This window comes from Pocillopora verrucosa, chromosome 7, assembly GCF_036669915.1.
Source record: "Pocillopora verrucosa isolate sample1 chromosome 7, ASM3666991v2, whole genome shotgun sequence".
In the NCBI taxonomy this organism is placed as follows: Eukaryota; Metazoa; Cnidaria; class Anthozoa; order Scleractinia; family Pocilloporidae; genus Pocillopora; species Pocillopora verrucosa.
The window spans coordinates 3087868-3111556 of record NC_089318.1 but is presented as its reverse complement, the minus strand read 5'-3'; the positions used below and the strand labels follow the sequence as shown (position 1 = coordinate 3111556).

At 38.3% G+C, this 23689-nt stretch overlaps 4 protein-coding genes across 4 annotated transcripts; 2 read left to right on the top strand and 2 right to left on the bottom strand.

The window, feature by feature from the left end:
- The first annotated feature begins 4946 nt into the window (after positions 1–4946).
- Positions 4947–11048, top strand: LOC131784543 (sterol carrier protein 2-like). The gene is made up of 12 exons (XM_059101364.2): positions 4947–5083; positions 5406–5443; positions 6066–6170; positions 6576–6593; positions 7180–7302; positions 7583–7731; positions 8100–8360; positions 8753–8941; positions 9133–9220; positions 9543–9608; positions 9790–9842; positions 10065–11048. Exons 1-12 carry the CDS (start codon positions 5025–5027, stop codon positions 10206–10208), a joined length of 1293 nt encoding a protein of 430 aa, XP_058957347.2. The 5' UTR covers positions 4947–5024; the 3' UTR covers positions 10209–11048.
- A 170-nt stretch (positions 11049–11218) lies between these two features.
- On the bottom strand, positions 11219–12514 carry LOC131784599 (octopamine receptor beta-2R-like). The gene has a single exon (XM_059101424.2). The coding sequence runs from the start codon at positions 12403–12405 to the stop codon at positions 11491–11493; it is 915 nt and encodes a 304-aa protein (XP_058957407.2). The 5' UTR covers positions 12406–12514; the 3' UTR covers positions 11219–11490.
- Positions 12515–13004: 490 nt separating this feature from the next.
- Positions 13005–14532, bottom strand: LOC131784578 (5-hydroxytryptamine receptor 6-like). The gene has a single exon (XM_059101397.2). The coding sequence runs from the start codon at positions 14428–14430 to the stop codon at positions 13531–13533; it is 900 nt and encodes a 299-aa protein (XP_058957380.2). The 5' UTR covers positions 14431–14532; the 3' UTR covers positions 13005–13530.
- A 2434-nt stretch (positions 14533–16966) lies between these two features.
- On the top strand, positions 16967–22445 carry LOC131784580 (seipin-like). The gene is made up of 7 exons (XM_059101401.2): positions 16967–17276; positions 17391–17469; positions 17826–17901; positions 18508–18575; positions 19205–19339; positions 20023–20120; positions 20286–22445. The coding sequence occupies exons 1-7, from the start codon at positions 17074–17076 to the stop codon at positions 21514–21516; spliced, it is 1890 nt and encodes a 629-aa protein (XP_058957384.2). The 5' UTR covers positions 16967–17073; the 3' UTR covers positions 21517–22445.
- The last annotated feature ends 1244 nt before the right edge of the window (positions 22446–23689 follow it).

Sequence of the window (23689 nt, the reverse complement as noted above, 5' to 3'; positions counted from 1 at the left end):
TAAATCATGATATCTCCATTGTGTGGCTACATGCAAGAGAGGTCTGTTTAAAAAAAAGAGGGCTTATAGGAATTAAGGCTGTAGATATGGGAGGCTCGGTCTCAAAGACACAAGAGGGGTGTAGAATTCTAACACTTGTCAACTTCACAATTCTGCAAAGTAATCGATTTTGCATGGAGAAATTTAAGCTTTATTTTGCCCTGGAAGTCAAAATGTTGTTAAATGTTGTAGGCTATTGGAATAGAGTAGTGGCCCCTTATATCGCAAAAAATTGCTAGATTTAAAAGCAGAATGATAGGCTTAGGTATGTCTCAGTAACGTTACTGGATTTTACATCCCTCTATCTTTCAGATACTTTGCAAGCAAATAGAGAGGGGAACGCCCAGTGCTGTGCTTCAAATTTCTTGCAGTTCATGCATGTTAGCTGGACATCCCCCACTAAATATCACCATGATCGTTAATAGTGCATTTACACTTGAAATTCAGCAATCCCAGGCTATTGCTCCGCAAGGTTCTTGACTGGGGTGTCTAAGCTGTTGAATTTAAAAAAAATGTACATAAACAAAACTTGTCCGTCGGTCAGTTTAAAATATGTGAGATTTAAACGTCTCTAAAAAGAATCAACAGGAATTTTCTTTTTCTCTTTCATTTAACCTGTGAGCAGGCTCTTCTTAGTAGCGCCGCAGGACGCGCGTTTCTCTGCCCGCGGAAAGATTTGAGACGAGTCGGGGCGAGGTATGCCGGGGTCTGGCACTAATAATGAGGTGTAAACCCCTTTACAACTCTAAACAGACCCCTTGCCGGCTGGCGTCACTCAAGGCCTCATAATTCCTCGCAGGAAAAGAGACGCTCGAGAAAAAAAAAACTTGTGATGTGGGCCTGGAGAGTCGCAGGTTAAGTTTTAACTATCTTAAACTCAAAGTCGTCAAAAAGCCCCCACGTTTCAAATTTAAACCAAAATATCTCTTCAAATTGTCGGCAGAGGTCTTTCCCAAACTATTCCACGTTGCAGTCCTTTTTCGTTTCCTTTAAGCAGTGAAGGAAGAACTTGAGTAAGAGTCGACCTGAGGAATGAGACGAAAGACTTGGGAAAAAAAACATTGAGCCGACAATGCTTTATATGACTCTTGTGTTGCTCACACTACTCCTGCTGGACTTAAGGGGAAGCAGAAAAAAAACTGCTAGGCATGTTATAATCAAATATGAATCTACCGCACGGGAAGGAAAAAATTCATACGCTTGCATTACCCTCCCTTGCAACATACGTTGCAAAATGCGACTGCGTTCGTTCAGCACTAAAAAACCTTTTGGAATATTTTTGACAGGAAGACTCATTAGAACAGATGCGCGTATTTAACATGAAAATTTCCACCTGTCTACATCAGAACTAAGCATTTATTGCTCAAAGTTAATTTGAAGATGGTTATCCAACGGCTTAGAAATCCCTTCCTGAAAGAGTAGTTATTTGTCTGGAAGTTTACCTGTGTGACCGGCTTAAGAATAGTAAAACCAGTTTCAAACAGGTCAACTGAATGAGTGCCAACTGTCAAGCAACTGAGAATGTTTAAAAGGATCCACCCAAAACGGTGTTTAAAAAATATAGAAAAGTCTAAAAGAAAACAGACCTCTAAGGAGTTTCCTTGTGGTTTTTTGACAGTTGTAGATGTGCTCAGATGAATTTTCCACCTAAAATGAAAATGCAGGAAACTTCATAAAATGCTTCGCTCCCGATTTATCAAAAGCGACCCAATGCAAAAGAAATTCAAGTTACTAATTTATTGAATGTTAGATTAAACGAAGTTTTACGCCGTAACCATGAAAAAACTGTTTAACGTTACAAATAGAATCTCATACATCCATAATCTCTCTCTACGAAAAGAATTATGCATCTTGCAACGTATGTAATAGTTGTGATACTGCACGATTCAGATGATGAAAAGCAACTCTTGGTCCAGTAAAGTTAATCAAGTTACGGTAATAGGACCAAGTGGAGTCAAATTCGGCCTGTAATTGTACGTGCGATTAACAAAATCGATTTGACAAAAAAGATTTGTCAGTCATGAGTATGATTACAGAAGGAATAGGACGACACAAAGTCCTGTTACCAATTCTTTATAACTGTTCCAATTTCTGAAAACAACAAATACATTTGGGGCACACATGTCCAGTAGAGACAATGTCTAAAATAAAAAATTCCTCCATTTTGAAATTCCTCAATTTTTTTTCCAGGATAAGCAGTTGTTGCTATGGTTATTGTGATCTATTCTGTGATTGGTGGATTTTGCTGAGTGGACTTAGTAAGATTGGCTGCTTCAACTATCCGATTTCAGGTGTCCAATTACAGCCAACTGTCCGAATACACTGATCGATTACAGCTGTACGGAACGATTAGTGAACTATAAAGCAGCTAATGCACCAATCACATTTGAGGAAATTGTAATGGTTATTATTCAGGGAGTTATCACAATCTTCTTTTGAAATAACTCAATCTTTATTAGCTTCCTCGACCGACTGTTTTTTAATTTAGTAATTCTATTCTGGTTACTAGAACTTTCTTGTAAATTTTTAACGAGAATTTGTTTTTCTAGTAATTAAGATTACAATCTCCAGCTGATAGGTTTGTCTATTCCGGTTTCTTTGCCCACTGGATAACGTAATAAAAACTGTGAGTGGTATTTGTATGTTTTAAAATTTCTTCTGGAAGTTCAATTAAACCTAATTAACGTCGAACCCTTGATCAAGAAGTTAAAATTCTAAGCCCAAAGAAACTACGTTGGGGCTCAATAACTTTTTCGAAATACAGCTGCCGATGGCGGCTGAGCCCCAAGGCGAAAATCAAACACGGGAGCCTACTGTTAGGGGTATTTCAGGCGGCGATAGACTGCCGGTTACCGACTTTTATTGAAACTCCTGAAATTGTACTCTTTTCATTCTCAAAAAAAATGCTAAAATTTTTACTGACCTGTTGTAGAAAGAAAATCACTGCTGTTTCTTGTCCACTGGATCGTTCTTTCATCTCTTGAACTCTCCTGCGGGCCAAGTACCCGCGATAAACTATTTACAAACAATGAAGTGGTTAATTATTAATTTCAGGTACGATATTCTGTTTACGACGGGAAAATTTTACATCTTCGTTCTTCTGAACATGTTTGTCGGTCAAACATTTCTTGCCATTTTCATGGAAAATTGGTTGCTACGTAACCAGCATATGATGGCTCACCTGACTGGAGGAAAATGACGGCCTTCAGTTTGTCCACGTCGTTTTCTGTCAAGATACAGGTGTGAGCGCTTTAAAGCTTTTAGTCATCTTAATTGCTCTTTACCACGTTTGAAAATTCATGCCTTTTGTGTTCTTAGTTATAATAGTGTACTTTTTGGACAATTATGGAATGTATCAATATCATTCTTCAAAATGCGAAGTAAGATTCGGCATCGCAATTTAAGTTTTTTTTTTTTACTGTCTCTGTCTTTAAAGAAAAACGACTCATACTATTGTCATAAACGTGGAGACTAGAATGTCAAACTATATTTTAGTCAGCCAATAGCCTTGTCGTATTCAAAAATAGTAGTTCGGTCTTTCTTGTGTCGCTAGAAAGGTCTAGAAAACTTTACGTAGTGTTATTATATATTCTCGGTTTACTCCGCCCAAAAATTCAGTTTTTCTATTGTTACTAAAAGCAATTTTAATTTAATTTTGTTAATTCATCTTCCTCAAACGAATTTTGACAGTTAACTGAGTGATTAAGAAGAAATAAGCTACATGGTTTTGGTTTGTTGCGTAAGCGTGGGACCATGAAAAAACTCGTGCTCCTGACAAAACGTCGAATAAAAAAACTCATGTTCCTGATAAAACGTCGTATGAAAAAACTCGAGTTCCTAACAAAACGTCGAATCCCAGAATGATTTAAGTAGTTTCTTAAAATATGTTGAACATAATCGATATCTAAGCAGTTAATTTTTTTAACGGTACTCACCTGTGTTTTGTACTGGCAAAAAGTCCATTTTTACTTGAGATTCACGACCGATCTGCACAGTTCAACACGCTTTGATAAGCAAACGCAAAATATGATTTTCTTCTAGTTTTTGTTTATAGCTGAAGATCCAAGTCGCGTCGTAAACAAAGTCCAGTCAGTGGGGCGTTTTTCTTTAATTAGCATCTATTGTTCAGCCAGTTTGACCCGTTGGACAAAGCGATTACTATTAACAATTGAAAGAAAATTTTCTGATTAAGAATTAATGAGCGCAGAGGAGTTTTTTCTTTCAAATGCGTGTTTCACCAAGCGCTTCTACTAAGAGGCGCTGCTATGGTTATCTGCAAGGAATAGTAATAAAATGAAGAAAACTGGAATCTAGTTTTGGAATGAGGGAAGAGTCAAGAAAAAGTCTTAATTCATAAGTTGACATGGACGGAGGAAGTTGTCCTTTCGCATTACTGTCGTTGCTTTTTTTTCATTTTGCTTTTCTTTGCCTTTTTCCCCAACGGCCAAAGGGCAGCTGCACAACACACGACTCGAAGATGTGTATATCGAGCATGTTACGAAAGAATCTGGGCGTAGTTTTCGAAGTTTTTAAGATTATAGACATGCACCCCATTCACGCTAGCAAAAAAAATCTACTTTGACCGGGTTTAACTTAATGAAAATCTGAAACAGAACTGAAAAACTGAGTTTTCCGTAGGTTTTAAGTAGTCTCTAACTTGTATTTCAATGTGCTTAATTTGAATTCGGTCTAAACAGGTTCTATGAAGAATGAAATTTTCAACCGTGTTTGACAAATAGCTTTAATTTATTTAAGACAAGTTTAAGCTTTGGTGTGAATAGAGCATGAGCACAAGAGTGCATCTAATGCTCCACCGTGGCCTGTGTACTAGCAGGACACTTCCTGTAGAGTAGGTGACGAAGTGGACAACAGGTTTCGGCATATATGAATGGAATATTGGAAATTTTTGAAAACAAATCGCTTTGGAGTTGTTGGAGGCATTAATTCACGCAGGTATAGAAAGTTCCTCTTATTGCTGATCCATTATGGCAGGAACGAGTAGAGCTAAAGATCAAGTTTTCGTTGTTGGTGTAGGAATGACGAAGTAAGTGGTTGATTAACAGTCAAACGTCAGCTAGTAAACAATACAGGGCCACTTTTGGCGGAGCACAGATCTAGAGGCTCCCTTAGGGCGGCAGTGGATAAAAGAACGAGGAGTAATCTATATGCGTGTCAAGTCGTAGGTCTTTATATTTAATGCCTCGATTGGTTCAGCAGTGGACGAGCAAGTGAGGCAAACAAGCAGGCTCGTTTGGTAGATGGTTAAAAGTAGCCCTGTATTCTGTAGTTTAGCCTCGTGATCTAACTTGCATGAGCTGATGATCATGACACCATCTACGGCTTTTGAAAATTCTCTTTTCTTTCAGATTTGAAAAGCCTCTCACCAAGAAATGGGTCTATCCGGGTATGTTGATAAGGGTATTGGAAGCATTATATTGAAAGTGTGTTTTAATTATTGCAGGTTGTCTGAACACAAATTGACAGTGGAAGGAAAGTTATCCCCATCTTTTATGGAAGAGCTTATTTTTTAAACTTAACTTATCATAAAAATTGAAGCTTTTGGGATTTTGAAGGACACCCCCCTTCCATTCCCTCCCTCTGCCGCAGAGATTGAAGCTCTAAGGTTATGCCTTGCTCTTTAAATGGTGTCCCAACTGAAATCTCTCATGCAACAAGGAGCTGAAATATACAGTCATGTGCCCTGTTGACTTAATCAGCCAAGATACATTGTTTAACCCCTTACACCCCAACATCAGTGTGTATATTCTCCATACTGTTCTCTATACATTTACCAAGGTGCTGACAAGGAGAATTTGTTTAACAATCAAGAGCTCTTTTAGTTTGTGATCATTCCTTTCATTCTCCTGACCTATATGTTTGATTCAGTTGTGATGCTGTAAGGAGAAATTAACTGATGGTCACTTTAAGTTAGAGGAAGGGTTAAGTAGATTGATTACTGACTTCTCAGCTGATAAGCCCTCACATTCAATAATGGTCATTGATTTGAAGAATGTATTCATTGACAGATATGGCTCGAGAGGCAGGGACAGCAGCACTGAATGATGCTGGGATTTCTTACCAGGATGTGGAGGCTGTTGTTGCTAGCTACTGTTATGGAGAACCAACATCAGGTGTGATTGTTATTTTACTGAAAAATGCTACTTTAGTTGGTCACAATTTTCTTTTTCAGGGTAGTCTCAAGCACTATTTATGTCAAAGTCAGTGTCACGCAAACATCACTTTTCATAAAATCCTACAAGAATACCTAATTATTAGCCCTTTACACCCTAAAATAAATATGCCTATTCTTAATAGTATTCTCTATACATTTTCTAAGATGCTGACAAAGAAAGTTTGTTTAACAATCAACAGCTTCTTTGGTTGGTAATCATTTCCTTTTTGCCCTTGACCTTAATGTTTGATTTCAGGGTGATATTGCAAGACGCAATTAGTTACTGGTCTCTCTTAGGGGTTAAGAGGTTAAAATTTGTACTTGAATATTGCCTCATTGAACCTTGCTGTTCCCTTTTATACAGGTCAAAGGGCAGTTTATGGTATGTAAAGTGCATGCTGAATATATATTTTCCCAGAATGTGGGCATTTAATATAATTGAAAAGCAAATCATACTACACTGAGACCTTCATGTTTGTTATTTGGCAATGTTACTGACCCTTTAACTCCCAAGATCTGATTGTCAATTCTCCCCTTTAGCTGTGACACATTTCCTTTCAAAATAGTTATGAGAATTTAGTGTTAGATCAAGATAAAAACTTCTACCTGACAACTTTGGAGTATTCTCATTACCTGTTTCCTGGATAATGTATGGATATTTTGGAGAGAAGGTACATGTTGATCAATTTTGGGAGTTAAAGGGTTAAAAGTGATTGGATTGACTCTAGAGTACCAACAATTTTCATTTTAATCGAATATAAGTAATTCTGGAACTAAACCAGTCATGTCTTTTTTTACAATTTATTTTTATTATTTGTTTACCTTTCATTCTCTTTGGCTCATTACAATGTTTGTTGTTCACCCTCCTTTACAATTATGTTAACATTCAAGTGGGTTTGATTAAATTCTGATGATTGATAAGCAATCTCTCTAATTTAAAAGGAAAATACACATCTGTCTTATTTCAGAGTTGGGTCTGACTGGGGTTCCTGTGTTTAATACCAATAACAACTGTTCATCTGCATCATCTGCCCTGATGTTGGCAAGGCTGTTGGTTCTCAGTGGACAGTATAGGTGTGTTTTAGCCTTAGGTAAGTCCTTACACTTTCTCTCATGAACAATTTTAAGATTTCTACAAAAGGTTGTGCATTGTGCATTGTGCATTGTGTTATTTATTGATTTTGTGGTGTGAAGCAATATGTTTGTCATGAATGTATTAACCAGGTGGTCCTATGCGTGATATAGATCTAATAGAACCAAGTAATGAAAAGTCTTTTTAAATGCATACACACCTTGGCCATGTCACATAGGCCAACAGATAGACAAACAACCAAATTGAGATAGTTTTGTTGTTTTTTTTTTTCTGTAAAGGTTTTGAAAAGATGGAAAGAGGCCTGTCTGAGAGGTACAAAGACCGTGTATCTCCTGTGAAACGTCACATGGATCATATGGTTAATATTGGTGCTGCTCCTGGGCTTGTCAATCCCCAACTAAACTCTATGACCTCAGATGTTATTAAGGTAACCTATAGTTAGCAGCACTGTATTAAGTGGTCACCATGTATTAGGTGCCGCAGAAACCTGGAAAAGGAAAAAGTCACTTTATACTGGGTCTCTATACTGTCTGGTAACACTTCATCTCTTGGCTATAGCCTCACAGATTGGAACCATCCCCTCTAAAACTTATTACAGGCTATGTCCACAAAATCAGGTATCTTTAATTGGTCCATGTTCAAATCATCATGGCTGACAGATAAACTCTGATTCTTTCATTTGCAATTCCCTTCCCTATCTCAATATTTCAAGGCTAGAGAAAACCTGTGTCTAACTTACACTTGCAGTGGATGGATTGTGTTATCATTGACTTTTCCTTCTGTCTCATATTTCAGCTGTTTGCCTATGCTGCACAAGAGCATAGTCAGAAATATGGTAGCACATTTGAACAATGTGCTAAAATCGCATACAAGAATCATAAGCACAGTGTTCACAACCCAAATGCTTGCCTTAGAAAGGAGCTCCCTTTGAACAGCATTACTCACTCAAAAATGATTTGCAAACCTATCACCTTTGCCATGTCTGCACCCACAGCAGATGGTTCAGCGTCTGCCATTGTGTGCTCAAGAGAATTCATGGAATCAAATGGAATGCAGGTTTGTTTTGAAGAATTCTGTTTTTTTTCAGAAGGAAACTGTGTCTGCACTATACCTGATTTTGAAGGCTTTTGAGGGAGCCAACCAAGAGGGGTGGGAAAGGGGAAGGTTTTTAGAAGCTCAGAAAAAACTACCACTAGTGGAACAAATCATTGTTATACTATCAAAAATAATAATTTTTTTTAAGTTCAAATTTGTTGGCCTTAATGGAGTAAAGTATGAACTTTTAAGAAAAAATTGAAACAGACATACTTTTAGGCTGTTTTGAATTTGGAGTTTTGTGGTTCAGAACACATACAAACTGGCCAGGAATATGTAATTATGGTCCTTTCGCTGGCAGCAGATTGCATTTAATTTACAACCCAGGTCGGTTCACTTCTTTTCTTTCGTAGAACAAAGCTGTAGAGATCTTAGCTCAGCAGATGGTTACAGACCTACCATCTTCATTTGAGAAGAGCTTTATGGACCTAGCTGGGGTCACCATGGCTACAAAGGCTGCCATAGACTGCTACAGATCATCAGATCTCACACCCCATGATGTGGATGTCTTAGAAGTTCATGATTGCTTCTCTTGCAATGAGGTCAGTGGAACTCTCTTGATTTGTTACTGTGTCTAAAAGAGACTATCATGTACACCATATGTGAAGAACAGAGTAGGCTGTTTCAGTCTGTAGCTTGTGAAAAAAGAATGCTCAATGGCTGTATTTGTAACTGAAAACTGTGAGAATGACCATACTAAGTTAGTTCCAATGTTTGTTTTTTGGTTTTTCAGTTATTTATGTATGAAGCCATGGGGCTTTGCCCAGTAGGGAGGGGTGGGGAGCTCATTGATTCAGCTGAATGGATCAGGAACGAAAATGGTAAGGCCTACATATTACTGTTATACAAATAAAATACTATTTTGAATAAGTGTTGTGTACACTCCCTGAAAAAAGGAAGTTGCATATTGGGCACAGCTGAGTGTGTTAGTGATGTTCTTACCAAAATTTTGTCTGTGATCTATTACTCTACAGACCCACGGCAACATGAAATCTATTTGTTTCATAGGATAGGAAAGCAAAATGTTGTTAATGGTGATGTCATATAAGCGTCTGTCCTCCAATAGATCACAAGAAAGAACCAATTAAATTGCGTGTACATTTCAGCTCATAATGAAGTGACTTTTTTATTCGCTCTCCTTAGGCGGGGAAGTTTGTCGCATTGGCAGTAGATGGGTAGTGAATCCATCGGGAGGTTTGGAGTCGAAAGGTGTGCTCTTTCATTTGTTATTATATTGCATCATGGTAACTTTCTGAAAAGAAAGCAAAGGCGATGCTAAACAAAGCTCAAGATAGTCTTAGTAAGAAATCTCTTCATCTTTGACCAAACAGAGCGGTTGCATGTCAACGATCATGTGGCTAATACGTTTTTTTCTCTTTATTCCCATCAGGACATCCGATCGGCGCCACAGGTCTTGCGCAATGCGCCGAACTTAACTGGCAGGTAGGTGTAATGCATGTTTTTCGGAAAACAAGTAAGAGCATGGGCAAGTGGCGGGGAAAAGAGGGTCGCGTGGGCACTGGGGATTAGGCGAGAAAATAAGGCACCTGCGCTTTCTTTGAGTTTCCATGTTACTCCTGAGGGACAGAACTAAGCGTGGTTTAAATCCTACTAAATCTGCATAAGTAATTTTTTTTAAAACTTGTCATTTAATTCTTGTTGCAGCTCAGAGGTGAAGCAGGAAAACGGCAGGTAGACGGAGCAACAGTTGCCTTGCAGCACAACTTTGGAATTGGAGGAGCTGCTGTGGTGACGATGTACAAAAAATTCAAACCTCAAAAAAGGGAACAGCTTCATGCCAAATTATAACAGAGTGTCTCACTTTCGACTGAAGCGAACTTTGAAACGCAATTATCAACCATAGCTTTCCAAACCATTATTTATTGTAAAATGCTGAACATAAAAGGCTGAGTGTAGTCAAGAATACCTAACTCAAGTATAAAGTACTTTTTTTAATAGAGAATGGAAGAAATTGAAGGAGACATGACTAAATTAAGTATTTATAGAAAGAATCTAATTGGTAGTTTCTTGAAATAATTCTTCCATTTATCATTAAGGAAGCTGTCATTTTGTCTGGGTACGAGTTTATATCAGGGGAATATGGCTGGTCATGAAGGCAATTTGCGCCAAGTAAGCAACTGAGTGATTTCGAACGCTTTTCGGTGATGAAAAAACGGCAGGAAGTCAACTTTTGTTTTCTGCCTTACGGCCGTTTGAATAATAATGCGGCACTCTTTACGATGACTAATATACATTATCGACAGTTGATGAAATCAAAATTATTTTGTTATCCTCCCCCACCAACGAACCACCACAGTTTCTCAGGAAACTTACCCCCTTTATTCAATATTTGAACATGTTGTGAATAAGAGATATTTTTAATTTTGTGTCGCAACCCGGAATGGGAACAAATAAAAAGTAATACAATTTTTTTTCCATTTTAGCCAAAGACTCACATTTATTTGCGCAAGAATATGTATATTTTCATGTCTATCATGTGTCTCTCAAGTATTCCCGGCATCCCTCTGGTAAAAGCGTGCGCCATTATTTGTTCAGCTTTGTTTCACATTTGGTACCACCAAGTTTTGCCAATCAAAGTTGAAACTGTTTTCAGTTACGGGCAGGTATAAGACTTCCACTAACATTTACAGTGAACTCCTTTTTTCGCTATTAAAATCCTTAAAGAGTGAACTTGAAGTTAAAGCTCAATTAGGTCTCACTAAAATATTATTTACACAAGAGACCTTTTATCGAAGACATGTTTGTCACTCGGTTTTCATTCCAGAGTCACGAAACTAAGTGATTTCAAAAACTGGCAAGTTTTTATCCAAAAGGCTGTAGCGTAGATGCAGTACCAGCACATCACTGAGATTCAGTGAGCTTCCTCAAACGCGCTGCCAGTCAGACTGCAAAGTATGGAAAAACTCGACGAGATCTCGAATGCGCAAAGGCAATTTTTCCCTGTGAAATGTTTAGTAAGAAAGGAAAAAAATTCCGCTTTCATCTACCATCCGCTAGAGACAGGTTTGTCACAAAGTATATGAGTAAAAATTGTGCAAAAGATTTGCCTCCATTCGGATATCAGTATAAGCTAGCGAAGCTCGATTGCCGGGTCTGGTGAATTCCGCTTAAAGGCTCTAACCAATGACAGCTTTTGTTCAATGGCCACATTTTTCAGTTCCCGTTTCATATCTTTTTTCAAAAAAGCGTATACTAAAGGATTGACAGCCGAATTTATAATAAAACAGATGTGAATAACTTTTTTTAAAGTCTCTGAAGCGACACACATTTTGAATGTGAAACAGAAACAACGATAGTTCCCTCCAATGTGACAAAGAACGAAGAATAAAATGATTAAGAAAATCATCTTCATAGAAGCTTTCCTGTCTTTGATTTTCTTAACTCGTTTTTTCGGATGTTCACAAAAATTAAACTTGAGTTGGGCGAGTAGAAGTGTCTCTTTTTGCGAAATGCTTCTCGCTATCAGGAAGAGATGTCCTGTTATCAAAACAAACGCGACACTTGGCACAAGCTGAAAAATAAGTACTCTAAATGTTTCAAAAGCAAACGTGAATAAGTCGTTTCTTCCTGAATATGTGAAAAACGAGGGTACTGTGAACAGGAGAAATGGTGTAATCCATGCTAAGGCGAGCGCAGACAAGAGTCGCTTTCGTGTCATGTAGGAATCGTATCTCAACGGCTTCATAACTGTAATATACTTATCCGTTATCAGCACGCACAAATTCACACACGAAGAATAGAGAAATGTATGGCTGATTTTGAACCACAGCCCTGAATGATCGGTGGATATTTGAGCGTTGAAATAAGAAGTAAAAATCATGGGAAAATAGCTTAACCCGAAACAGAAATCGGCCAGTGCAAGAGAAAGAATGAACCAGTTCGTTTTAACATGTAGTCGAGGTCTTGTGATGATCAAATAAATTACCAGGACATTTCCAAGAACAACAAATGCGGTGAAAAACCAACCAAAGATGAAAAACCACATCGTGAGCTTGAAATAAACCAGCTGATCTGCATAAAAGTGTTCGTAGTTATATTTCGCTCTCTGTGGAAGACACTGCGGCCGACCCTTGGCGAACTGCAAACAAACTTGATAGGCCCGTGAGAGGGGGAGAGTGACGCTTTCTAAGCTGACCGTCAGTTATTTAACCCCTCATATCCTTGCGAAGTGAAATTATTTACCTCCTTGAAATTTGTTGAAGAACATTTTTTTAAAGTTTATCTGGAAAGGAGCTTAGCCAAGCTGTAATTGATATGACAACAATTTTTTTGGCAACGTGTCGAAAGGAAATTTAAAAAAATTTAAAAGCAAATATAATGAAAGGCAATTACAAAATTAGTTAAAAACGAATAGGAGCATGAAATGTAAGGAAATCGAATTGTTATAATTTTTGGTTGCCTTGCAATTGTACATATACGAATACCCTGAAAGAGCCCTAAAAGACAAAAAAAAAAAAATTTTGCCAGTTCGCTGTTTCTCTGTACTCTACAGACATGTCTGGGGTGAACTAATCACTTAAGCAAAAAATAAATGATACCATGATATTAATCATTTTAAGAATGCCTTTTTATTCATTATATACATTGTTATTACAATTTTTGTTATTAATTCTCTCGATGTTGTACAAACGCCTAACTTAAGCTGCAATTTTTACCTATTCATTGGTTGCTTGACAATAACAACACGTGATGCTTCACGGTGTAATATCCTACAAGCACTACTTTCCGACATAAACACAAAAACTGGAGATATTACAGGAACAATTTTCATTCTTCAATCAGGAGTTTCATTCTAAAATGACATCAATAATCATATAAACATTATATTTAGTACATGATTTCAGGTGTCATAGTAAACAGTTATTTACATCACAAAACGCGTGCAATTTTAACCGCGACGCGTTTTTTTTGCTCACTTTTCCAAACCAAACACATGTTTAATTAACCAAAAGTTGTAAGAAAAAAACATCGTTTTTTACTAAACCAAAATATGGTTTTCCACTGGCTTTTCAAATGTTTTCAATTAATTTTGTTGGATTTTCGCAATGTTGTATAATGATTTATAAAAAAAATTTAATTTCTCCGATCCCAAACATAGAATCGTTTGCAATCACATCGCACACATTTTCATCAGCTCCCTCTTTATGTCCTTCTTCAAGACAGCGTAAACAACTGGGTTTACGGCCGAGTTCATAACAAAAAAGATGTGGATGGCTCTTTTCAAACCTTCAGAAACGACGCAAGTTTTGAAGACGTAACAAAAACAGCGAAAATTTCCCCCAATGTGGCAAAGGACGAAGAACACAATAATAAATATAATCATATTTACTGAGGCCTTTTTTTCCTTGCATTTCTTTCTAGTCGCATTTTGTTGCGGCTGAAAATTATAGCTGATTTGAGCCATGAGGGCCGCTTCTTTCCGCGAAATGTCTCGGGCTATGAAACAGAGACGGCAGATGGCAAAAATAAATAGAATGCTCGGAACAAGCTGGAAGATCGAAACTCTGAACATTTCGAAGCCAAAAATGAGCAGCTCATTCCCGCCAGAATAAACGAATATGGAAGGTAACGTGAAAAGAAACAACGGTGCAATCCACGCCAAAGAGATCAGATAAATCAGCTTTTTATTTGTCATGCGTAAGAGGTACTTGAGAGGCATCGTCACTGCTAGGTATCTATCTGCTGTCAAGACGCAAAGATTCGCCGTTGAGGAATAGAGAAATGTATGGCTGATTTTGAACCAATTTCCTGTGTGGTCGACGGGTAGCTGTGACGGGAAGAAACTTGAAACGAAAAGTAGGGGAAAATAGCTTAAACCGACGCAGAAATCAGCCAGTGCGAGGGACAGCACAAACCAGTTTGATGTTACACGAAGTTGTGGTCGTGTAATGATCAAGTACATCACAAAAACGTTTTCAAAAACAGTCAGGACTGTAAATAACCATCCAAAGATAAAAAACCACATTTCAATCATTGTTTTCGGATGCTGATAAAGTCCAACATTGTACATTCGAGGCTTAATTGATCGATATGACAGTGAGCTATTCCTGACTGTATCTAAAAGAAAACGAACTGCATTTGCTTTTAAATCGAAGTCAGCCTCTTACGTTTAGGATCCAGGCACGATCAAAGCAGAAAAAATTCAACTGTTTTTTGCAATTAGCAATTGACGATAGAGTTAATTTACCATACGCAAGTTTCCTGAACCCAGCTGCTTCATTCGTGCAATAATTATGCAGCCAGGTGCAAAAAGTTTTGCAATTTCCTATTTTGATCAGCTGGATTTGACACAGGGTTTTTCAAAAAACCCTCAAGCATTTCAACTTTATTTGGCGCCTGTGACAAGGTTCTTGAACTTTCCAATGAATTTTGAAGGGGACCCACTCATTTCGTTCACAGAGAACATAAAATTAGATTACTATCGTGTTCTCTTGTCAGAGTTGTCAGGGGGCGATCACGTAATTGTTTCAACATCTTGAAAGTGTGCGGGGTAAAAACTGACGACACTTCAACTCCGCTGAAAAAAAATTCTTCAAATGTACCGTATAACATCAAAATCTTGCGGGATTTCCTGGTTGAAACTAATTTTTTCGAGTTCTGTTCAAATAAAAAAAAAAATAACCAACCAAAAAATGTCAAGAATGTTTCATATTTTCTAACTCAGAAAAGCCATATGCAGAAAAAACCGACAGCTTATTAATAATTCTTAGATATATGTATACTTCAATGTTAGATATATGTATACTTCAAGTTAGAAAAAAGAGGTCGAACAGACGCTTTATTCTCATGTCGAAATTTTAAAAGATTTCAATGAATGTAGTCAATTTCCCCTTGTTCTTTCTGTGTGATATTTTTTGGACAGCTGTCCGCATCAGAGTAATATTTTGTTCTTACGGAAGGAAACTCCCTCAGACTTATTAGGGGTTTACTTTCGCTGACAGCTCAAAGACATCGGTAATTAACTACATCGATAGGATCAAAGTTGTTGAAAGGTTCTGGAAACAATATTCAGCGGCAAAACAACACTTACGTCATCTCTTGACAGCGAGCTCATGCAAATATACAGGGCCTTAGAGGGATGATAAGACTAATGGCTAATCTCTTACCTTTCTTGTTAAAAAAACAATTTTTTACGGTAAACTTTTTTCACGACCGACTGTTAAGAAAGAAAATCTTTAACGACAACAACGAGATCGCGGTGAGACAAAAACTTTCAGGAGCAGAAATATAGCTCCACACGCACGTGCGTTTGAAACTTGAAACTTTGAACATTTCAAAATCGCTTAGCCATGCGCCGTGAACGTGCATTTAAAATTTTACACCTTTCTTTGTTGTCCTCTGGAAAACAGCGACATGAAATGGCCAAGCTTGCATCGTTGAAGACTGGAGGCCCTAAGGGAAAATAAATGGCATCTCTCTTTCGATGACGCCTGCACAAGTCATATCGAAGAATAGGTCTTAGGTCATTTATGAAAAATCATTTTCAAAATGAATTAGTTTTTTTTTAATATACCGTCGAATTGAATGTTATCCCCAGCTTCGCTGGCGATAAGTTTATCGCTGTGTAAGTTCCTTAATAACTGTAAACGGACGCGTTAGAATTAACAATAGCACCCTGTAGCTTTCGTAAATCCAGTGCCACAAGAAGATGGGGTCATTGGTCGTCAGTAAATTTTAGCGCTGATATATGGAACGGTATAAGATAAGCTTCGCGTCGTGGTTTCCTACGCTTATCTCGTGTTCTCCCAACCTCCCGTGTGTTTACATCAGGCTATGTAAACACGGAAACCATTTTACATTTCTTCAATATTTGATGCCGGATGATTAAGTGATTGTATATACTCTTTTAATCTTATACATTTTTTGTATGTTTAACTAGTTCTTAATCTAAACTTAGTATTCTTCTGAGGACCCTTCTGTAAACCATTTCGTGACGTTGGCGTCCTCATTAAAGATTACTATTATTATTATTATTATTAGCTTGCAGCTGTAACCCCTAGACCCCTGAGTGATCAACACCTAATTTCTCCTTTCTACATCAGCCCTAAATCAACCATTAAGGTAATGAGAATGAAGGAAATGACCGCTGACCTAAAAAACTCTTGATTGTTAAACAAATTCTCCTTCTGGTTGCCGCGTGAACTTTAATAAATTCTCCTTTTCAATACGTTAGAAAATGTATAGAGAAAAGTATGGAGAATATGCATGTTGATGTTAGGGTCAGCGAGGAATTATTTTCCGCTCTGTGCTCTGAGTTGCTCTTATAAAGATGACTTTCAGGCTATTTCCGTAAACTTTGAAATTGAATTTTTTTTTGCAATATTTGATGGCGAAATGCCTTTGTTTCTCTTCTTCAAAGGAGAAAGGTATATTAAGAGTAAGTTTCCGCACAACCAACAGAATTCCTTATTGACTAAGAGACTTTCTCTTGTTGTTTTGTTGCTCAGACCCCGCCTTGTTTTTCAAAACATATGGAGCCCAGCCCCCATAAGATTTACAAGTGGCTACGAAGGACTGGGCGAAACCCTGCACCTCACAGACGAAAACAAAGATGGTGGAAGGGAGTGATTTTGTGGAGGAAAGTCCAATTGCGAGAATATCTCACAAAACGTGTTTATAGGCACGCTTTTTATAAGCGCGTTCCAAGCCCAAGATGAGCAGGTGGAGGATCGTACGGTTCGCTAGAGATGTGACTGTAGGCGCTAGTCGCCTCGTTGGAGTCACAGTTGTTCGTTTTTTTATGTCATGTTGTACAGTTTTTGTGATCCTGTGGATCGCTGTATTTCTGTACGTCAGTTTTTACTACGCTTACATGCCAACCGTTAGTCATGTAAGGCCAGTGTTCCTGCTTTTCAAGTAAGTTTGCCCTTTTTTTTTCATTGTCTTTTAAGCTCGGTTATTAAGAAATAGGCGCGTCGAACTGTTTCGTGAATGATAATTTTTTTTTCGTTTCTGTTTACGTTGTTTTAGCTCTAATTGCGATGATTCTCGAGGGAAAACTTTATGTTCCTTCCCTGAAGCCAATTTATCTCTGAGCACTGGAGAACGAGTGAGTAAAAATTTGGAAGCAGTTTCATTGTAATGTTACCGCGAGTAAAACTCGTGACTTGTTGATCCCTTTCATTGTTCTGCACAGTGGTGTTGAAGTCCATTTTGCCCTCGCGCAAGGATTATCCAATGTTTCTCTGTACGATTTCAGAATTAAGCGTAGATTAACTGGTTTAGTGTACTGGCTATTGTTAGTTCTCACCTTCACATCCTAAGCTGCCCAATTTTTTTTTTCCCTGTTTGATCCATTGTGTCTTGAAATACTGTACACTACATGTTAGCGCCCCAAATTACGTTGATCGGGGCTTACAAAGCACTTATCAAATTATCACACTTTTCACTCGTTTTTTTTTATAGATATTAATGAGAGGGCAGCGCTATCAGGTTTTTCTGGATCTTGAGATGCCACATTCTCCTGTTAATGAAAAGCTTGGTTAGTAATCAGTAAATGACTGCCAATAGTGATCTGTTCATAAATTCTCTTCACAATTTTAAGATGATTTCAAACAGATAGGTATTGAGAATTAGAGGAATGATCAGCTTTTTTTCAGGACTTGCCCAGTGCATGTAAGAAGAATTAGCTTTTTGATCTTGGCAGTTTAAGTTAACCTTTTCATTTAAAGATCTGTTCACTGTATGTTTCTCATAATTTTAGTTTCTCCTTATCATTTAATTTTATCTTTTATATTTATCTATATTTTAGCTCCTCACTGCAGGTATACATGCAAAATTTCCCAGTCCTAGATTTTATTCACTGCCATGAAGCTTTTTCCAGCTTTTTGTGTGAAATGGAACAAATGCAATATTTATGTCGCAATGTATTGCACAACCAATGATAACAGATTTTGGGGTCTAACTCTATCAAGTGGGTTCTTGAGGTGGAATGAAATCTACTCTACAAGATAATGTTTTTAATACTGCATATCAGAAAAAGTCATTACTGTGTTTGGAAATGTTTGGAAGTTGAACTTAACAGTAAGGTATTCAAATCAAAGTAACATTGGAATATCTTTTTTTTTCTGGTCATTTCTCCATTTAGGAATGTTCATGGTTAGAGTAACCTTTTTATCTGAATCTGGAAAAGTTTTGGCAAGTTCAGAAAGATCAGTGAGTACATATCGTAGTTATATAATTTTTTTCACTCAAGGGCTGAATTTCTCATGTCTTACAGGTTACAGCTATTGAGATACTGCACTTTTTGTCTATGTAAAATAATAATTATTCTCCAATGACCAAGTTAATATTTTTTAATAATCCTCAAGACAAAGTCGAGGGGACAATTTGATAATATTCATTGAGCCTGAGGGAAATAACTGTACAGTTGTTCAGGTACTTTCAAATTCTGCTGTAAATTTTTTTTTGTTGTTCAAACTGTTCTGTAAATTAAGATAGCAGTGAGCATTTTCTTTTATCATTGTTGTTACTTGTATCTAGAAAGGCAATTAGTTTCCACCAGAATATAACAAGATCTTTTAAATACTTTTGAGAATTGTTAGGCCAAACTTGGCAGCGTCCTTTGTACTCTTTGGAATTGAATTTTGTCAGTAACATTGACGAAAAGCAAGGCAGCCATTTTAGAGTTTAATGTCACCTCAATAATCTCCTTGCTGGAGGTGATTATAGTGGTGACATTGAATGCCAGTGGTGATTATGGTGAGATATGATTCAATCTATGACCATTTCTTTAATCAACTGAGCTATCATAGCAATATGTTTTTTATTCCTTACTTGAACAGGGCATGCTTCATTACAAGTCAGCCTTGTTACAATCTCTTGCCACTGTTTTTTACTCTCTGCCAATGGTTTTGGGTTTCACTGAGGAGAAACAGATTGTGCAGATAAACCTGTTTGAAGAATATGTCGAGGACTCGGTATGTATATGATTTTGTTTTGAACCAGCTTTTCACAATCTCTGTTTATCAGTTTTGGTTGCTATTGATTGTCCCTATGATTTGTTGATAAGAGCCTGTAGCTGACCAAAACCACCAACTAGTCTGCGATCTTCAGCCAGCTACTGTTACTTCATTTTTCAGTTTTTATCATCAGTCTAGTGCTATTTGTCAATCTCAGCATAAAATTATGTGAGCAGCATTGAGTGCCAAATGGAAATAAAAATAATTTCTGTAAGGGTTCCTGTTCTCAAACCATGCAAAATTTTGTGTTTTTACATTGTTGTTTTTGCAAATGACAGCTAAGAATGCACACAGTTTAAAAACACATGTGCTGGGCAATTATTCTGCCCATTAGATATTTTGTTTTGTTGTGTCCTTGTTGCTGTCACCGTGGTAGTTTGCTCAATATCCCTAATGTGTTAGAGTGACTAGCATCTAATTTCTCCTTACAATATCTCCTGTGAATCAAACATTAGGGTGATGAGAATTATCGAAATGATCAACAACTACAGAAGCTCTGGATTGTTAAGCTAATTCTCCTTGTCAGCACCTTAGGAAATGTATAGCAAACAGTATGGAGAATATGCATACTGATGTGAGAGTGTAAGGGGTTAAGGGGATGGATGTTGAATTAGATCTCATCCTGCTTTGTTTCGTCCTAGTATCACCCAGCAGTTGGGGCCACTGTGATTGTACTCAGCAAAGAAATTGAAATCTACTCTGCTGCCCTGAGGATTGAAGCTCACTTTGTGGGACTGAGGTTAGTTCATATCTCTTCCGTAGGGGGTGGGAAAGTAGGGAAATCTATCACGTGACCGCATTAGTTTGTCATAATAGTATAAATGAACGAAGCTTCTTCAAAGTAAGTGCTTGCAGGAAATTTCTCGTCTATTAACCCTTCCCATTTTGCATGCTTCGTCTCTAGGTACATCATGATCAACTGGCCTGTAACATCAGCTTTACTGTCAATTACCATAAACTTTTTCATCATCAGCGCCGTGTTCTTCTTCGCGTACAGCGCTTTCTCGCCCGACTCAGGCTACGAAGAGCACGTAGAACAGCCTCAGGCAGATTTAGACACCGTCACCGAAGAACAACAGCGCACGCTCTCACGAAGACGAGCCAGAGGGGGACTGGACAGGCCTGGAACCGAGGATATTCCCTCGGCCTCTTCAACCCGGCCGCCCAGGACGGGTAGGTTGAAGCCCAAAAAACTTTCTTCGTCACGCACCCAAGCACCCAGTCGTACAAACGGAGGAATGACAAGATGTGCCTCCTTTCCTTCCTCTAGGTGGGACTGGTGCATTCTTCAAAGGGCTCCAACTTCGGCTGCACACAAGGCACCCTGTTCCCTCCATAGAAACGGTCCGCGTTACCATAGTAACGATGATCTGGGTTGCCGGACGGGCTTTTCGTGTCCTGGTGTCGTTGCCGATGGGGATGGTGAGTATGGCGGCCAAGCTGCCCACTTCCAGAATACTCGGCACTCACCAGTCGACACAGAACCCTACTACATCTTGAGTTTCCGTGAGGGAAAAGCGTGGAGAAGTGAAAGGAGGCATGGTAGTGACAATGGCGATGGGTATGCTGTGGCACAGTATAGATCCAGTAAGGATGGGTATCCTGTGATGCGACAAAGAGCCGGTGACGATGTATTTCCCGCTCTGCAGCCTGGCTCTAGTGGCTTGAGATCAAGGCGCACCTGGAAGAAAGTTCCGGAACATGACACAATGTCTAGTGGCAGCTCAACAGAGTGCGTTCATACACGAAGGAATCGGCAATTACTGGGGGCAAGACCTCGTGGTAAGAGCTTTGATTCCGTACGCGGATGTAACCACCCTGCATACGGACGTGATTTTGATCATAACTGCCATCACGAGTGCAGAGATGGCAGTGATCCATCTATCTACGAGCACTTGCACAGCAGGGTTCCTGATGGTGCTGCTTCCTCGTCAGAGTACCTTCACAATTTGGCCTCAGGGGCCGTGAGCACACAGGACAGTGGTCTTGTCTCTTCAGAACAAAGCGTGAATCGGCCTGTAAACGACAGCGAGCACGGAGCGTCGATACACAAACGATCGGTGAACAAGACTCGAGCCAGATTTGGACTTTCATTGAAGAGGATGCTTTCAAAAAAAGACGACAAGTCCTCGTGATGAAAATGTTTTGACGCTTCACCTTCACGTGTTTTATTCTTCTTCTTCTTTAAAACGCTCCTAAGTTTGACGCTTGTCTCTGATTGTTCGTTTTTAATTTTTGTGCCTGAATCACGGCCAACCGTAATATTCCTGAAAAAATCGTCAATACCCCTCTCAAAATCAAGAATTTTTATCCACACACAGAGAGACACCTTTGTTTTAGAGAGGCCCGAGGTGAGAAACAAACGCAGTTTTTTTTTTAATTGCTTCAAAAGCATCGGTCATAATTGTGATTCATTTGTTGGTATCTCCTGCGCAGAAATTCCTTGTATAAGACAGTTTCTTGTTACCTTGCAGACACAAAAGGCGCGGGACTTTTCTTGTTCCTGAAAAGTGTGAAAAGTGTGCGCCGAGGGTAATCCGTGTTTAAGTTTAGTCCTGAATATTAGAAATTTTGCGCACTAAAGTTTTATCAACACGGGCGAAATTTGTCGCCAAAGTCAAAGTCAACTTGGAGGGCGACTTATCTAGGTTGTCGTAGCGTATGTTGAGATTACCTTTGTTGGATCCATGCATGGTAATTGGAAGTTTACTTTTCTGTTCTTTTGGCATGTGCGCTTTTTCATTAGCGATTTTAGTATGTAGCGTCAAACGATAGATGAGAAGGTTCATCTCAATTTACCCCCTTGGTGCGCATGGCTTAAATTTGTCTCAGTACACAACTCTTGAACGAATAATTCAGGACTATTCTTTCCAGAGGAGTAAGATAATTGTTCTTGGCGCCCTTTTAACTGAAATATTGGGCAGAAAATTTTTGTTGACAGAGGAAGGTGCGTTGATTTCGGTGATACCAAGGAAAAGAATACCGATGAGAAATTCTGTCACGGATAACAGACTTTGTTTTATTTGAGACCCGTTTTATTTGAATAGATTGTTTTACTTTTTCAGATGTTGTGTAAATTAAAATGTTTTGGGTTCTTGGGAGAAGATTCTTATTTAAAATTAAATGACATTAATAGAAAGGTGTTCTACATTATTTGTAGAAATTCTCGCGCGCAAGAACTATTGTCAATAAGGTTAGATATATGATTTTAAAAATTTAAAGTCACTTAAGGTTAGAGATAATAAAATTGACTTAATAGGTAATTCAAAGACCGGCATACTTGAAGAAATTTTGAAGAAGAACTTGTCGAGATAGAAGATAAAGCGGAGGAAAATCTTCAGAATTACGAATCCGGTTATCAGTTTGCAAAGTTGAAAGACGGACAACCACGTAGAAATACTTCCCGATGCCGAAGCAAATGGCACAAAAATTAAAATCAAGAGGGCCGTATAAAAACGATTCAGGGCAACAGAGTCAATTGCCATCCATTTTTTTTCTGGCAAATCAAAACAAACAGCGAAGCAACCGTCGATCATGTAACGCGCGCTCAATTTTTCAAACGAATTTGGCGCATTCACTTGGCATAAAAATTTCTATGTTCATGTAAAAATCAAATTGATCAAAATTTTCCATTGCTATAACCTTATTGATCATAAAAATGACGTCAAAAATGTTCAAAACTTTGCAGTGAAACTACTCGGCTGCGTCTTGTGGTTTCACTTCAGATTTGAACATTGTTGACGTCATTTCAATCATTAAGGTTATCGACGATGGAAAATTGTAGTCAATTGTTTAGTCAGATGCACCCATGCGTTAAACGCATGACCCTCAGCAAGGAAGAACGTAGTTACGTTAACGCTGAACTGGGCAAATTGTCTCTTGGTTGCAAAAATTTACTAGCCATGGATTATGTACGCTCCTCTCTAATTAAGCTAGCGAACCGGTTTGAATTTTAATTTCAAATTAGTTTCCTATGGTACTTGCAAGAAGAATTTGACAATAGAGAGCTTAATCTTTGAGTTCGCGATAATTTCCTTCATTCTCATGACCTCAATGTATGCTTCAGGGCCGATATTGTAGGGAGAAATAAGATGCTTATCACTTGGGCATCAAAGGGTCAAACAGTGATTACTGCAATTAGCTGATTTTGCAGCCAAACAGCTGTCCAGGAAGATTTCCTTTTGCAAACGAAAAAAAGAGGAGACGCAAAAAAAGGTCTGGCATTAATTGCGAATCTTTTGCAAGTCCTTTCCAACGGCCTGGTAGAGTAAGTATTCCTCGTTTCGTGCCGGAAACGAATATTCGGAA